At 46.9% G+C, this 17,123-nt stretch overlaps 1 protein-coding gene across 2 annotated transcripts in view; it reads left to right on the forward strand.

Moving 5' to 3' along the window:
- Nucleotides 1-17,123, forward strand: part of LOC124048999 (ephrin-A5b-like) — a 61,323-nt gene that overhangs the window by 39,820 nt on the left and 4,380 nt on the right. For both annotated transcript variants that reach the window (XR_006841338.1, XM_046370259.1), the window contains exon 2: nt 10,002-10,294. Coding sequence is in view for 1 of the 2 variants with exons in the window: in XM_046370259.1 (XP_046226215.1) it covers nt 10,002-10,294 (293 nt within the window). In the remaining variant the exon portion in view is untranslated. The remainder of the gene's footprint in view (nt 1-10,001; nt 10,295-17,123) is intronic.

The following is a 17,123-nucleotide window of genomic DNA, read 5'->3' on the forward strand; positions in this document are numbered from 1 at the left end:
AATTGGGTGTTGTTATAAGGATAAAACACCATCTACAACGTTTTGAGCACGTCAAGTGTTCACTGTGTGTTCCTGGGTGTGCGATGAGTGCGTTGTGTGTTCAACGCGTACATGTTGACTGACGTGGGTTCACAGTGATTTTAAACGTTGCCCCCACCACCCCTCACACATGCCCACGCATGTGGAGATACTATTTCGTTGGTAGTCATGGATGCGGTGGTCTTCGAGACTCCTGGTCTGACGCGTTCAGCCATAGTCCTTACGCAGGTCACTGCTCACCTTGTGCTCCTGAAAGGAAGGACAGATGTGTACGCTAATTGAGTGACAGCTTTACACAGAAACATGCAAACCTAAAATAAGCCCCTCTGTCCTCTACTGACTCACAGAACAATCCCAGGGACACACAACATAAGGCCCTTTCTGCCTGGGTGAAATGTGTCTTTTCAAACCACAAAATCAATGATAGAGTTTCAATGGTGGTTTGGTTTATTTTCAGTCAAATCTACGTCAAACAAAACAGGTTGATAAAATGTTTTGGTCCAGTGGGCTCCATGATTTTACCTGTGTTCGTCTAAAGCATTACTATAGTCCGTCCGCTCTCTCTCTCTCTCTCTCTCTCTCTCTCTCTCTCTCTCTCTCTCTCTCTCTCTCTCTCTCTCTCTCTCTCTCTCTCTCTCTCTCTCTCTCTCTCTCTCTCTCTCTCTCTCTCTCTCTCTCTCTCTCTCTCTCTCTCTGTCTCTCACCCCCCCTCTCTCTCTGAGGCAAGAACACTCAGTGACAATGTGGAAGTGAGAGGAGAGGAGAGGAGAGGTGGTGTCAGCAGTTTGCTCATCAGGGTAGTATCTCCACTCCAATAACAATCACATCAAGTGGTGTGGTAAATGAGGTGGCCCATGGTTCAGTGACTGGGGCTAATCTCTACATTCTGCTAACTAGAACACAGTGATAATGATAGGCAGTAGGCAGAGGAGGATTCAGCTGCTGCTGGCAATGCTTGATTTAACACACAGTCCTGCACTGTTATCAGCAGATACACAGAGAGTCTGCACCACACATATGAATGCACATTCACACATGCGAAAATGTGCACACACACTGAATACACGCACGCAAGCAAGCACGCACGCTCACTCACTCACTCACTCACTCACTCACTCACTCACTCACTCACTCACTCACTCACTCACTCACTCACTCACTCACTCACTCACTCACCTGTACACATAGCCTACACACATCTTCCAACAGCTTTCCTTTCGTGTAGGGAATAGATGGAACGATGCCCAGATGAAATGAAGGCTCTTTAACCTGTGCTCAACTCTGCCGTCCATGACGATACCGAGATGAGATCCAAACCTCTAGGCCAGGTTTAAAAACACACATACACTGATCCAACACTAAGTGGATGGATGGACTGAGGGAGACAGAGCATCTGTTTTACGGTATGTCTCTATTCCTCTGGCGTCGTACCTCAGACAGAGAAGTGCCTGACTCAGTGTTCTTTGGGATGGAAACTGGCCTGTCAAGAGGTGATCTATCAAAAGAAGCTATCCCGCTCTGTTATTACCTCGTCTATCATCAGAAAGACACTGCAAATCCTTGGACAAATGGATATGAACAGCCAGTGACATGTGATTCGTATTGGCCCTTAGACAGCTTGCCCAGGATCAGATTTGTTGCTTTATTTTTAATGGTCAGTGTTAGGATTGGGGCTGGAAGAGCAGAGTATGAGGAGGAGTCAGTGTTGGCTTCAGCCAGGCCTGAGCAGGTGCTATAGGGCTATGTGACCAGCTGGTATTGGTAATGTCTGGGCTGGTCCATCTATGATATCAGGGTGAACTGCTTTGGTCCACTGGGTCTTGGCCTGTGGTTCTGGACCAGCCTTTGTTCCTGCTGTCCTCTGGTCTGGAGCTCAGAACAATATGAGCTGCATCGCTAAACTCCCTGTGTGAGCGTTTGGCTATGAAACTCTTTAATGGGCCCAATGTGTATATACTAGCCATGGGTTGGCATTTTAAATCCATTTGAAATGTGAAGATGAACTTGCCCTTTGAAAAGTCACAATGGCTGAGTTCTAGATATGTCCTCTTGGAGTGGTGTGTGTGGTGGATGTGGATGTATACTACTAAGGTAGCTAGCAAAGAAACACAACAAAAAACACCTTTTTGAACACACTTGTAATGCTGCAGAAGGTGTGAATGTGAAACACTGTCTATTATGTGGTATGTGTTCATTTGAGTTTGGTCCCCTTAAGGTGGTATGTGTGAGTCTGAGCTTGGTCCCCTTAAGGTGGTATGTGTGAATCTGAGCTTGGTCCTCTTAAGGTGGTATGTGTGAATCTGAGCTTGGTCCTCTTAAGGTGGTATGTGTGAATCTGAGCTTGGTCCCCTTAAGGTGGTATGTGTGAGTCTGAGCTTGGTCCTCTTAAGGTGGTATGTGTGAATCTGAGCTTGGTCCTCTTAAGGTGGTATGTGTGAATCTGAGCTTGGTCCTCTTAAGGTGGTATGTGTGAATCTGAGCTTGGTCCCCTTAAGGTGGTATGTGTGAGTCTGAGCTTGGTCCCCTTAAGGTGGTATGTGTGAATCTGAGCTTGGTCCTCTTAAGGTGGTATGTGTGAATCTGAGCTTGGTCCTCTTAAGGTGGTATGTGTGAATCTGAGCTTGGTCCTCTTAAGGTGGTATGTGTGAATCTGAGCTTGGTCCCCTTAAGGTGGTATGTGTGAGTCTGAGCTTGGTCCTCTTAAGGTGGTATGTGTGAATCTGAGCTTGGTCCCCTTAAGGTGGTATGTGTGAGTCTGAGCTTGGTCCTCTTAAGGTGGTATGTGTGAATCTGAGCTTGGTCCTCTTAAGGTGGTATGTGTGAATCTGAGCTTGGTCCTCTTAAGGTGGTATGTGTGAATCTGAGCTTGGTCCCCTTAAGGTGGTATGTGTGAATCTGAGCTTGGTCCTCTTAAGGTGGTATGTGTGAATCTGAGCTTGGTCCTCTTAAGGTGGTATGTGTGAATCTGAGCTTGGTCCTCTTAAGGTGGTATGTGTGAATCTGAGCTTGGTCCCCTTAAGGTGGTATGTGTGAATCTGAGCTTGGTCCTCTTAAGGTGGTATGTGTGAATCTGAGCTTGGTCCTCTTAAGGTGGTATGTGTGAATCTGAGCTTGGTCCTCTTAAGGTGGTATGTGTGAATCTGAGCTTGGTCCTCTTAAGGTGGTATGTGTGAATCTGAGCTTGGTCCCCTTAAGGTGGTATGTGTGAATCTGAGCTTGGTCCCCTTAAGGTGGTATGTGTGAATCTGAGCTTGGTCCCCTTAAGGTGGTATGTGTGAATCTGAGCTTGGTCCCCTTAAGGTGGTATGTGTGAATCTGAGCTTGGTCCTCTTAAGGTGGTATGTGTGAATCTGAGCTTGGTCCTCTTAAGGTGGTATGTGTGAATCTGAGCTTGGTCCCCTTAAGGTGGTATGTGTGAATCTGAGCTTGGTCCCCTTAAGGTGGTATGTGTGAATCTGAGCTTGGTCCTCTTAAGGTGGTATGTGTGAATCTGAGCTTGGTCCTCTTAAGGTGGTATGTGTGAATCTGAGCTTGGTCCCCTTAAGGTGGTATGTGTGAATCTGAGCTTGGTCCTCTTAAGGTGGTATGTGTGAATCTGAGCTTGGTCCTCTTAAGGTGGTATGTGTGAATCTGAGCTTGGTCCCCTTAAGGTGGTATGTGTGAATCTGAGCTTGGTCCCCTTAAGGTGGTATGTGTGAGTCTGAGCTTGGTCCTCTTAAGGTGGTATGTGTGAATCTGAGCTTGGTCCTCTTAAGGTGGTATGTGTGAATCTGTGCTTGGTCCTCTTAAGGTGGTATGTGTGAATCTGAGCTTGGTCCTCTTAAGGTGGTATATGTGAATCTGAGTTTGGTCCCCTTAAGGTGGTATGTGTGAATCTGAGCTTGGTCCTCTTAAGGTGGTATGTGTGAATCTGAGCTTGGTCCTCTTAAGGTGGTATGTGTGAATCTGAGCTTGGTCCCCTTAAGGTGGTATGTGTGAATCTGAGCTTGGTCCTCTTAAGGTGGTTTGTGTGGATGTGGATGCATCCGTGGGGCTCTGGTTGTGGACTGATGGAGGAGGCTTTGACAGACATTTGGTGTCGAGGAGAGGGGGTCAGTAGAGGCGGGTTAGGGGGCCTAGAGGGGTGAGATTGAGGGTGCCAGCTGTTGTGGCTTGGCACTGGCATGCCTGGCACTCAGTAGACATTCTATGTTTAGCCCTTACATGATTTTACATGTGCTGTTTTTCCTGGGGCTGCTGGTGTTTGTTGAGGGGACAGAGTGGGGGAAAGACCACCCCCTCTCACACTCTCACTGGCATCTACCGTCCCCCCTGGTTCCACTGTACCCATGCTACATCTAACACAAGCAGATGTCGTATCCCTTCATTTCCCAACCTTGAATACAACCAATACGAATACAACCTTTAATAGAACAAATATCCAACAGAAGCACTTAGCCTACTTTTCTTCCATCTCCCCACAGAACACTATCACTCGCCTTAGTCAAATTCACCCAACTATGATTTGTGTGAGACCTCCCTACTGGATGACTTGTGGTGTGTGTGAATGCTGTGGAGCCTTGTCATGGTTGGGTGATTGATTCCAGACATTGTGGTTCTCTCTCTCACCACTGCCCCCTCCCTGCTATACTGGGTTCAGGGTTGGTTTGGCACAGGGCAGGGCGGGTTGGAGTTCCCTGGGGTGCAGTAAAGTGATAGGGCGGTGCAGGGGTTCAAATCGCCCCCGGAGAGAGGGGTCAGATGTCAAAGCCTGTGAGGGGGGTCAGGGTCACCATAGTCAAACAAGGGATGAGGTAGACCCTTCCTGTACAGATCGCTGCTGCTTATACCATTACCGTATGTGTGTGTGTGAGTGTGAGTGTGTTTGTGCGCGCTCATGTCCGCATGCATGCGTGTGTGCAAGTTTGTGTTTAATGAGAGGGCTGGGCAGCTCTGTTTGCTCTAAGGTGAAGCCTCATCCATCCACCATATTAAACTTCACCTTCCTTCCTTCAGCAGCACCGCCACCTACTCAGCAGCTCCTAAGATGGACGACCCCGGGGTCATACCCGTCACCTCACTCAGACACTGGCCAAATACTGAGGCCCTGGCTGAATAATGGTCTGTCAGTGACCTCTAACCCCTCGCCTGGCTCTTATGTCAGATCAATATTCTCCTGTCCTATGGGAGTGGATTGTCTGATAATGATAGGTAGCGTCTAGCCATCTAGACAGGCATCTATTAGTGCTCCCAGCTCACGCTCCATCAATGTCTTTATCTGCTGTAGATCTAGGTGTCTGTGTTTCTATGACCTAGGCTAGGGCTATATGCTACACTTGGTAGTTTGGTCCAAGGTACTGAGTGTGCCATTCTTTGTGGGGTTATTTTAACAAGACTTGGAGCCTCTTGAGCTATGTGGCTTCTGAGATAGACAGAGAGCACCCTGAGATCTGTGTGTGTGTGTGTGCCCTGGGGTTTGAGCACATCACGCATGTAAAAAGAGGTAGAACATAGCATTGTCGTAAGTCAGTGTGATGGCAACCTGTGTTAGGGTCGGCCTTCAGACCAGAGGGTAATGGTATTGACTGTCAGCCCCTGGTGTTAAGCAGTGAGTGACCGAGCCCCGCGGTGTGCGTGCGTGTGTGTTAAGTGACACTCACCACGTGCTGCCTCTTTCACCCTTTGACCACCAGAATAGCATCATCATTCATTAACCTGTCCTGTACTGTGAGTTAACTTCTTATGTCATTCATAGAAAACAGTTGAGAATCACTGTTAACTTCTCTTTCTCTCTTTGTCGCTCTCATTAGCACACTGGTTCTCACTCTCGTTCTCACTCTGGTTCTCACTGATTCTCACACTGGTTCTCACACTGGTTCTCACACTGGTAATCACACTGGTTCTCACACTGGTTCTCACACTGGTTCTCACACTGGTTCTCACACTGGTAATCACACTGGTTCTCACACTGGTTCTCACACTGGTTCTCACACTGGTTCTCACACTGGTTCTCACACTGATTCTCACACTGGTTCTCACACTGGTTCTCACACTGGTTCTCACACTGGTTCTCACACTGGTTCTCACACTGGTAATCACACTGGTAATCACACTGGTTCTCACTCTGGTTCTCACTCTGGTTCTCTCTCTGGTTCTCACGCTGGTTCTCACTCTGGTTCTCACTCTGGTTCTCACTCTGGTTCTCACTCTGGTTCTCACGCTGGTTCTCACTCTGGTTCTCACGCTGGTTCTCACTCTGGTTCTCACTCTGGTTCTCACTCTGGTTCTCACTCTGGTTCTCACTCTCATACTCTAAATACTCTGTCTCCTGCTTTTACTGACTGTAACACATTGTAATGTTCTTGCCATGTAGGACCTACCTCACACAAACAGCCATGTGTTTTCAATCTAAAACTCAATAACTTTCGTCTCTGTCTGAGCAGCTCAGACAAAACGTTTTGTTCTCAGGGAAATGTACCACAAAAAAGAGAAAAGTGTCTATTTGATAGTTTTCTCTTTTCTCATCTCTTTTTGCTGTCAACGCCCAGTCTGACTCTGAACCCTGGCAGACAGCTCGGTCCGTGTGTCTGCACAGATGTGTGTGATCAGTGGAGGTAATGATGTCTGAACCATGGCTGGTGCTGGTGGTGTTGGTGGCACAGGGCTATGAATGATCTGCCAGGTAGATGGAGGTCAGGCCTGGTGCCCTGAGGGAGAGGGGGAAACACCAGGCAGAGGGATAAATAGACTCCATATGGTGACATCAGTGCCCAGGGCCAAATGGCCAGAGATGCATTAGCCTGTTAGCCACAGTGGTGTAATTACCTACCTAAAGAGCTCCCCCTAAGGTCAGGGACATGAACTACGGAGTGTGTGTCTGTCTGTCTGTCTGTCTGTCTGTCTGTCTGTCTGTCTGTCTGTCTGTCTGTCTGTCTGTCTGTCTGTCTGTCTGTCTGTGTGTGTGTGTGTGTGTGTGTGTGTGTGTGTGTAGACACACGTGCAGTTGAAACCAGTAATGTTTGCCCGCACAACCGCTTAGTTTGTATTTAGTTGTTTGTTCCATTATGTGGCTTGGAACAGGTCGGCGGTTTCATGTGGTCTGTGGAGGGAAAGTGGCTCCTTTTTTCTCCTATTGTTATAAAACCATTGGAATTTGACCTCGCTCTGACACCACTGTAATCATGAATTATAGAAAACACCAGGAAGGCTTTCTCTCTCCCTCCTCCCCTCCTCTCATCCTCCCCTCCACTGAACCAGGGTGCAAACCATTCATTACCTGTGTTTGGTCACCAGAGAGAAAGAGAAGGGGGGGAAAGAGAGGAGGAGAGGAGTGAAAATAAGGATTATTGTTATGAGAGTGCTTCGTTAAAAGTGGTAGTGCCTGAATCATGCATGAGCCTGTCTAAGTGGCTGTGAGTAATTCAGCCAATCAGGCATCATTAATCCCAAAGACGGATAGATATAGGATTTGTGTGTCTTCATTTTTTAAACTCTATTGGCTCATCGCGTCACATGAATGAATTTAACAAATGAAGGTGTTGATTTCTTAATGACGTCATTAGTTTTTGAGTTGTCAGCCTCACAGCTAAAGTTCTTTATTTCCTTGTCTGCCACATTGATGTTCGTTGTGAGAGACTTTGAGCGAAATCACACAATAACTCTGACAAAACCCTGATGCTGATTTCCCCATTGAGCTCTGTTGGTACATTGTGAAGCGTTACTGTAGTCTGAAGACATTCACTTAAAGATTGAAAACTCACACTTGCGGTGATATTGAGTGTCAGACCGAGACATATGTTTTAGCATTATGGTTCAGGATTATGGCTCAGTGTGGATTGATATTTGGTACTATCCGTCACAAAGCTTTCTCAGGTGTCTCTAGGAGGGTCAGAGTAATCCTCTCTGTGGTCCCTGCTTACCTCCCCTGACATAAATCGTCTGCTCATCACTTTCAGAATGGTGACCACCCACACCTCTCTGTCTAACTCTCTTCTCTAATCCATGCTAATCTTTATGGCAGGTCCCAGGTCAGATTTGAGTGACAGGTGAGAGCAGCTAAAGGTACACACAGGTTGAAAGGTAGCATTACAAGCTTAGAGAGATGGACAGACCAAGCTGGCTATCCCACAGTGCCGCTGGCTGAGGAAGTGATACAGTACTTGCTAGTGGCTCTCTGGGGTTTGGTTGCTCTCTGTCAGTTATGGTATCAGTGAAAGGCAAAGAAACTGAGGCTGATTGAGGCCATGCTTTGCTGCCTGGAGTCACAGCACTCAGCTGGAGCATGAAAAGTGGGCCTTTGAGAGAGAAAAGAAGGCTTCAGTTTCATGTTTGACCAGGCTATAATTAGAGAGAAAACAAGGCTACAGTTTCATGTTTGACCAGGCTATAATTAGAGAAAAATATGAGAATTTAGCTGACAAATCACACACAAAGACACAATCTCACACAGACTATATGACACACATGGAATGCACACACACACACACACACACACACACACACACGCACGCACGCACGCACGCACACACACACACACACACACACACACACACACACACACACACACACACACACACACACACACACACACACACACACACACACACACACACACACCCTCCTCTGTGGCCGCACTAAACCCAGTAGGAGAGTCACTAATCCTGCAGCACATTTGCAATCCGTATAAGGACAACCTGATACTCCCAGCAGGTCCCAGCCAACACACAGCAACCTTTATACTCCTCACGCCTCTTAAAGCCTGGAAATGTACGTGTCAGTGGGAACAGCTGCACTGCCGTCCAACGCAACCTCCTCTCTCACCTGACCCTGAATCAGTTCAGATTGCTTCTCTCCCCCTGAAGAGGTTGTTAGGTGGGTGTAAGATCTGCTCCTCGGTCAGTGAATCTCAGTCCTTACATTGAGAAACCTCCCACAGAGCGCGAGTGAGTTCATCCGTATCAAATCATCACCGCACAGTATGCACAGTAACGGTCCCCAGCCTGTTCCCCTGGCCCCAGTGTGTCAATGAACAGAGGTGGAGTATTGAAGACATCCGCAGTATGTCAGTGATATCAAGCTCGGCCATTAGCGACTCTGAGATGCGCTGGCCAACCTACACCAATCTGTCTCCAATAAACGCATCAGAAATGCAACCGTATATGGCCTATGGGAATATGTGTATCGCATCACTCCCCAGGAATGAATACCTGGCATATCTGGCTGATGTCCTCCTTCCTCAGGAGGGCCGCTCGGTTTACCCTGAAGCTCCATGTGTATCTGGTTGGGGCTGTTTCTGGGGCCTTGAGAAACACACTTTTTTTCCCAGCGCTGAGAGAGATTCCACCGGGTCTCCTCCATCAGCATGTCATATTGGTCTAATGAAAATTTCCCTCTTTTGAGGGGATCCTCTTAAATCTGCCAAAGGCCCGTGCTAACCAGAGGATTTGGACTTTGGCGCTGGGGGACTTTAATTTCAGCACTCTCATAAGTCATCGCGGCCCAGCTCAAACATTGATATGTGGCTTATGACTGACTAGCAGTCTGTCGGAAGATACTTTTTGGCTGGCGGTAGAGGAGAGGTTTGAGCACCCGCTCTAGAGCGGTGAGAGGATTGAGAATGACATGGTGGGATTCTGTAAACAAAACTAGATAGTAGGACGTAGATGTGTCTTCTGTAAATCGGTCTGCAGTGTCTCTGTCAGACACATCTGGTTACATTTTTTCTCGTCTAGGGCTTTAGGTCACATACTTTTAGTATGCATCTTATGATACGCCCCTTCTTGAAGACATCACTGATCTGACATTGACTAGATACAGTAGATGAGAGTTACACAATGAAGCCCTTGCCTTATACCTGCCCTATAGTGTTTGGTCAGTGATGACGTCCAGAAAGGTAGAATCATGGAAATGCATGTTAGTATCAGTACTATTAGACGTTGTAGTCCTGAAGAATCTTACTCAGAACCTCTCTGATTTCCTTTCAGGTTCTACCGGGGTGACTACCACATCGACGTGTGTATAAATGACTACCTGGACGTCTTCTGTCCCCACTACCTGGACTATGTCCCTGAAGAGCGGATGGAGCGCTACGTCCTCTACATGGTCAACTACGACGGCTACAGCTCCTGTGACCACACCGCCAAGGGCTTCAAACGCTGGGAGTGTAACAGGCCCCACTCCCCCAACGGACCCCTGAAGTTCTCCGAGAAGTTCCAGCTCTTCACCCCCTTCTCTTTGGGCTTCGAGTTCCGCTCCGGCAGAGAGTACTACTACATCTGTGAGTACATTTCATTATTGACATCTTTATGGTCATTTAGCACGTGCTTATATTCAAATAAACCAAGTTAACAAAAGCATTCAGTATGAAGCATGTTCCATGCGGGAATCAAAACCAACAGCTCTGCTGTTGCAAGCACCATGCCCCAACAAACTGAGTTAACGCTGTTGCTACTACAGTACTATGATATGGGATACGTGAAAGCTTCGCTTAAAGGCAGAGAGAGAGAGAGACAGAGGGCTACCACAGTTATCCTGCATGGTATAGACATATATGATATCAGTGGAGAGTTAACACAGTATTTTGTGACCTCAGTCTACCTGGGCAGAGCAGAACATACTTAGATGATATAAGGGTATGATGTGAGAAAACGTTATTTTGAGTCCATCCAATGGAACTGACAACGGGGAAACAGTAGCAAAGTAGAACTTTGTTTTGCAAGCCCTGGCAAAGAGGTTCAAACCTAAACATTTGCCCGAGGGGAAAACATCTCCGTTCACGTGGTCTCCCTCTGAAGAGTCTTTGTTACAAACTCGCCAGGCTCAGCTTTCTGCTGCTTGTGAGAAGGCCTCTTGAACACAAGCATCTGAAGCCATGTTTTTACAAGAGGACTCGGCGCCCTACAGAGCAGAGAGCTGAGACTAAATAGGAGAGCAAGGGGTGGCCTGCTAGGATACAGTATGTCTCCTTCCCCCTACAGAGATGGCTTCACTTAGGCCCACTCCTGAGTAGCATCAGCCCCGGCCTCAGCCGCACGCCTCAGACCCAAGCTGCCTGACGAATCGCCAGTCCTCAAAGACACATGATCTACTGATTTGCCTAATCTCCTAGGATGTTATTCTACTGGATTGAATATACAGAGCGTGGTGTGGTGCTTCTGTGTATATCTGTGAGAAGGTAATGGACTTTACCCTAGGATGTCTATCAGACTGTTTAATGTGCAGATAGGAGAGCCAAGAAGTCTAAATAGCCATCAAGTATATATACAGTAGGGCTTTTACAGTGAAACTAAGGGAGAGCGAAAGAGAAAGAGAGACAGGCCACACGGCCTAAGGGCATTTCCCTCCTTGACAACAGTTAGAGATCAACTGTTAGACAGTTAGAGATTCACCCAGAAAAGAGGCTGTTTTTCACCCAGAACATTGAGAGGAAGATGAAATAACAAACAGAGGTGTACGTAATCACACCCGGGGAACAGACTGAGGTGTACACTAATCTGCTCCAACATCCTCTGAACTCTTGTCCCTCTATGTAGTTCCAGAAAGGCTGGATATCTCACAATAAACCATGTGATATTCGTTTCAGTATCACATTGCATGCGTCTGATCTGTCAAGTTTAACAAAAGAGTTACATTATTAGATGATACTAGCACATGTTCTAACACTATTGGACAATGGAGCTGTGATCTTGCAACAAGTACGTCAAATGTATGGGAATTGATGTGTGCTGGTGTCAACAACTCAGTGCCAACAACAGACAGACACCCCTTGGACCCCTCTGTGGATAGTTAACCCCCCAGGAGAAGAGAGTAACGGGTAGGTTAAATCAAATGGATGACACCTGCGGTTGGTTGGCTCTGGGTCTCCGTCCGTCTGGCAGACAGACGCCTGCAGGAAGCCATCAGGGGGATCAGAAGGGGTGGCCTGAGGGGGTCAGAGTTCAGCCTGTCCTGATGTCTGGATGTGAACCCGGGCTTCTCCCAGGCTTAGGGCTGCATGTTTTTCTAATAGAGCCAATAGGGAAGTCTGATCCTAATCTCAGGGGATAGAAATCCAATTTTCTGGGGAGACAGTTGAGAGTCTGGCTCTCCCTGTGTGTCTGGGGATGACTGTCTGCTGTAAAGCCCTGGCTTCAAAAGCCCAGGTCCTGCTCCGTAGATACAGTCTGAAGATCTACATAGATAATGAGATGAACCCTGTTCAGACTTAAGTTACACGGCATCTGAGCCCCTAGCTTTTGTCTGGTGTTGTGTATGTCTGTGTGTGTCTGGTGTTGTGTATGTCTGTGTGTGTCTGGTGTTGTGTATGTCTGTGTGTGTCTGGTGTTGCTTATGTCTGTGTGTGTCTGGTGTTGCTTATGTCTGTGTGTGTCTGGTGTTGTGTATGTCTGTGTGTGTCTGGTGTTGTGTATGTCTGTGTGTGTCTGGTGTTGCTTATGTCTGTGTGTGTCTGGTGTTGCGTATGTCTGTATGTGTCTGGTGTTGCTTATGTCTGTATGTGTCTGGTGTTGCGTATGTCTGTGCTTCCGAGTGGTGCAGTGGTCTAAGGCACTGCATCTCAGTTCTAGAGGTGTCACTACAGACACCCTGGTTTGAATCCAGGCTGTATCACAACCGGCTGTGATTGGAAGTCCCATAGGATGGAGCACAATTGGCCCAGCGTTGTCTGGGTTTGGCTGGTGTAGGCCGTCATTGTAAATAAGAATTTGTTCTTAACTGACTTGCCTAGTTAAGTAAAGGTTAAATGTTTTTTTTTTTAAGTGTGTATGTGGAAGCATCTTCGGCACGTTCATAGGATGGTGTGTGTTCATGAGAGGATGTTTTCTGAATTTGTACTTTATTTGTATACTCTGAGTGTCTGCATGAGGTTTACTGTCCTCCAGTCTGTCTATTCTGCCCTGCTAGTTTATTCTCTGCTGGGCTGCATGGCATGACTAACCACAGATCCAGTGTCGCAGCGCGCGAGGCAGAGTCGTAGAAAAGCAGTTTATTGGCTGTGTGGTGTCTGTTGTGGAGCCCAGACTGTCGTGTCTGTCTGTCTGTCTGTCTGTCTGTCTGTCTGTCTGTCTGTCTGTCTGTCTGTCTGTCTGTCTGTCTGTCTGTCTGTCTGTCTGTCTGTCTGTCTGTCTGTCTGTCTGTCTGTCTGTCTGTCTGTCTGTCTGTCTGTCTGTCTGTCTGTCTGTCTGTCTGTCTGTCTGTCTGTCTGTCTGTCTGTCTGTCTGTCTGTCTGTCTGTCTGTCTGTCTGTCTGTCAAGGGAGCTAGTGCATTCTGGCCTGTGTGCCTGCCACTGTAGGGGTGTGAGGTAAGTTACATGATACTTGCTGACACAGACAAAAGAGTCATGATTGACACCCCTGGCTGTTTTTCCCCCAACACACTGCCAATATAACTCTCATCATCAAGTTTTAAAGACAATTTTTATCTTGTTTCATAGTCACGCTAAGTGCTTTGAAATGGGAAGTCCAGTCTTCCGCTGTGGAAATACTGACAAGGCTAGTTTTTATCTGTAATTTACTGCCAGTATCATTCACTGGGAAGAAGTAGCAACGACCATGCCCCACCCACCTGAGGATCTGTCTTTTTCTGCCTATTTCATGTGTCTGAGGGGTGCAAAATCCACTTGTCACTTAAATCCCGCTGGATTTATTGCTTTCATTTCACTCCTACAACTCCTTCATACTCTTGCGTGTGGCTGTCGTTTATTTCCATTAACGTAACGACTGCGGAAATGTTTGTAATCACCTGCCAAACACACCGGTAATGGCTGAAATGGGCTCAATGGAATACAGTCTTCCGTTGCATTTATGAGAACAATAAAGCTTTGTCAGGGAGATGATGCACCATCTTAACACTTATATCACAAGAAAGATTACTTTATTTTATTGGGTGGAATTTTAAAAAGTAATAATTTAATACAGTTGAAATGCATACAAATGAGATGCACTGAAATGAAAGCAACTTCCAAAAATGAATACTCAGATTATAGTGATATTATGTCTGATCTCGCAAACAATGTAAAGTATGTATAGATAGGTGTAATATGTAGCCAAGCGTGTTGATTTTTAATCCGAGGGTATCCTGCTATTGACACACTGCTATTAACACAAACAGAACGTGACAGGTAGGGTACACAGAGCAGGTGAGTGCAGGTAGGGTCGACAGAGCAGGTGAGTACAGGTAGGGTAGACAGAGCAAGTAGGGTAGACAGAGCAGGTAAGTATAGGTAGGGTAGACAGAGCAGGTAGGGTAGACAGAGCAGGTGAGTACAGGTAGGGTAGACAGTGCAGGTGAGTGCAGGTAGGGTAGACAGTGCAGGTGAGTGCAGGTAGGGTAGACAGTGCAGGTGAGTTCGGGTAGGGTAGACAGTGCAGGTGAGTGCAGGTAGGGTAGACAGAGCAGGTGAGTACAGGTAGGGTAGACAGAGCAGGTAGGGTAGACAGAGCAGGTGAGTGCAGGTAGGATAGACAGAGCAGGTAGGGTAGACAGAGAAGGTGAGTACAGGTAGGGTAGACAGAGCAGGTAGGGTAGACAGAGCAGGTAGTGTAGACAGAGCAGGTGAGTACAGGTAGTGTAGACAGAGCAGGTGAGTACAGGTAGGGTGGACAGTGCAGGTGAGTACAGGTAGGGTAGACAGAGCAGGTGAGTACAGGTAGGGTAGACAGTGCAGGTGAGTACAGGTAGGGTAGACAGAGAAGGTAGGGTAGACAGAGCAGGTGAGTACAGGTAGGGTAGACAGTGCAGGTGAGTACAGGTAGGGTAGACAGTGCAGGTAGGGTAGACAGTGCAGGTAGGGTAGACAGTGCAGGTGAGTACAGGTAGGGTAGACAGTGCAGGTAGGGTAGACAGAGAAGCAGCTTGGTGAGAAGGCAACAAGTGTTGGCGCAATTATTAGAAAATGGAAGACGTTCAAGATGAAGGTCAATCACCCTCGGTCTGGGGCTCCATGCAAGATCTCACCTCGTGGGGCATCAATGATCATGAGGAAGGTGAGGGATCAGCCCAGAACTACACGGCAGGACCTGGTCAATGACCTGAAGAGAGCTGGGACCACAGTCTCAAAGAAAACCATTAGTAACACACTACGCCGTAATGGATTAAAATTCTGCAGTGCACGCAAGGTCCCCCTGCTCAAGCCAGCGCATGTCCAGGCCCATCTGAAGTTTGCCAATGACCATCTGGATGATCCAGAGGAGGAATGGGAGAAGGTCACGTGGTCTGATGAGACAAAAATGTTGCTTTTTCGTCTAAACTCCACTCGCTGTGTTTGGAGGAAGAAGAAGGATGAGTACAACCCCAAGAACATCATCCCAATGTGAAGCATGGAGGTGGAAACATCATTCTTTGGGGATGCTTTTCTGCAAAGGGGACAGGATGACTGCACCGTATTGAGGGGAGGATGGATGGGGCTATGTATCACGAGATCTTGGCCAACAACTTACTTCCCTCAGTAAGAGCTTTGAAGATGGGTCGTAACTGTGTCTTCCAGCATGACAACAGCCCGAAACACACAGCCAGGGCAACTAAGGAGTGGCTCTGTAAGAAGCATCTCAAAGTCCTGGAGTGGTCTAGCCAGTCTCCAGACCTGAACCCAATAGAAAATCTTTGGAGGGAGCTGAAAATCCGTATTGCCCAGCGACAGCCCCGAAACCTGAAGGATCTGGAGAAGGTCTGTATGGAGGAGTGTGCCAAAATCCCCGCTGCAGTGTGTGCAAACTTGGTCAAGAACTACAGGAAACGTATGATCTCTGTAATTTCAAACAGAGGTTTCTGTACCAAATATTAAGTTCTGCTTTTCTGATGTATCAAATACTTTTGTCATGCAATAAAATGCTAATTCATTACTTAAAAATCATCCAATGTGATTTTCTGGATTTTGTTTTAGATTCCGTCTCTCACAGTTGAAGTGTACCTATGATGAAAATTAGAGACCTCTACATGCTTTGTAAGTGGGAAAACCTGCAAAATCGGCAGTGTATAAAATAATATTTTTTTTTTTACCATAAATTGAATACCTGGATTCCCACAAATCCCTGAACTCATTATTTGCCCGTACAAGTAAAATGTGTTATGTGCTTTGTCAATATCTGATAGATGTTTTAAATTCTAAACGTTTGGAGTATCTTCATCCTGTTGTATTTTTTTAGAATTGTTTTCAAAACATTTTAACAATTTCGGTGACTGCTGCTTGAAGAAGAGAATCTCATGATATGGGATAGTCTATAGGACAAACTGCCTCTCGCTCTCTCTCGCGCTTTCTCTGAGACACACACACACACACACAGCATGATGGTGCCCTGAGGGGTTGGTGGGGGTTTATGACTAGATTGAGAGCAGCTTGAGACCCCAGGCAGGCCCGGAAATGATGTGGTCAGAACACAGAGGCCCACAGAGCACTGTCTGGGTGGGGTGGGAGAAGAACAGAGCCATTCTATAGATTAATACAAGCACAGGTCAGAGTCAAACTAGCAACAAGAACAAGATCTCAGTCACAACCTACTTTCCGTATAGAAGAGTGATAGGGACTTCAGAACTATTGCTTCTCAAGACATCACACAATATGAAACCGCCGCAGTCTTGTTTGGTGACTATGTCCTAGGTGACATTGTCTAGTTGTTGCAGGTCAGAAGTTGGAGCGGCCTGAGTCGAAGTGACTTGCCACCACTGAGATTTAGTGAAGCAGCTGTCATATTCCAGTTATCCAGAGTTGACGTCTGTGTAGCAGGGTTGTGCTAATTTACTGCTAATAGAACTCAGTGTCAGGTTTTGATGGTCTCTGCAGCCAATCAAATACTTCATAGCAGATGGTGATGTTACTCTGAGCCAATAGATTTCTGTGTTGCAGATGTGGATGACATTTGGAGCCAATAGAAGTTTGAGTGGCAGGTGCAGACTGTTCTTTGAACCAATGGAAGTTTGAGTAGCAGATGTGGATGTTACTCGGGAGCATGTGTTTTTGTTATTGGAAGCTAATGGAAGTCTGAGGTGCAGATGTCGCCCTCGCTCAGTAGCCAATAGAAAGATGTGTTTCAGGCGTTTGATCGACAGACAGTATGCTACATTTATCACAAATTGCATCCATTGAGAACCTTCAAGTCAGTGGAATCTTCAC

The sequence above is a fragment of the Oncorhynchus gorbuscha genome, linkage group LG11, assembly GCF_021184085.1.
Source record: "Oncorhynchus gorbuscha isolate QuinsamMale2020 ecotype Even-year linkage group LG11, OgorEven_v1.0, whole genome shotgun sequence".
Taxonomy (NCBI): domain Eukaryota; kingdom Metazoa; phylum Chordata; class Actinopteri; order Salmoniformes; family Salmonidae; genus Oncorhynchus; species Oncorhynchus gorbuscha.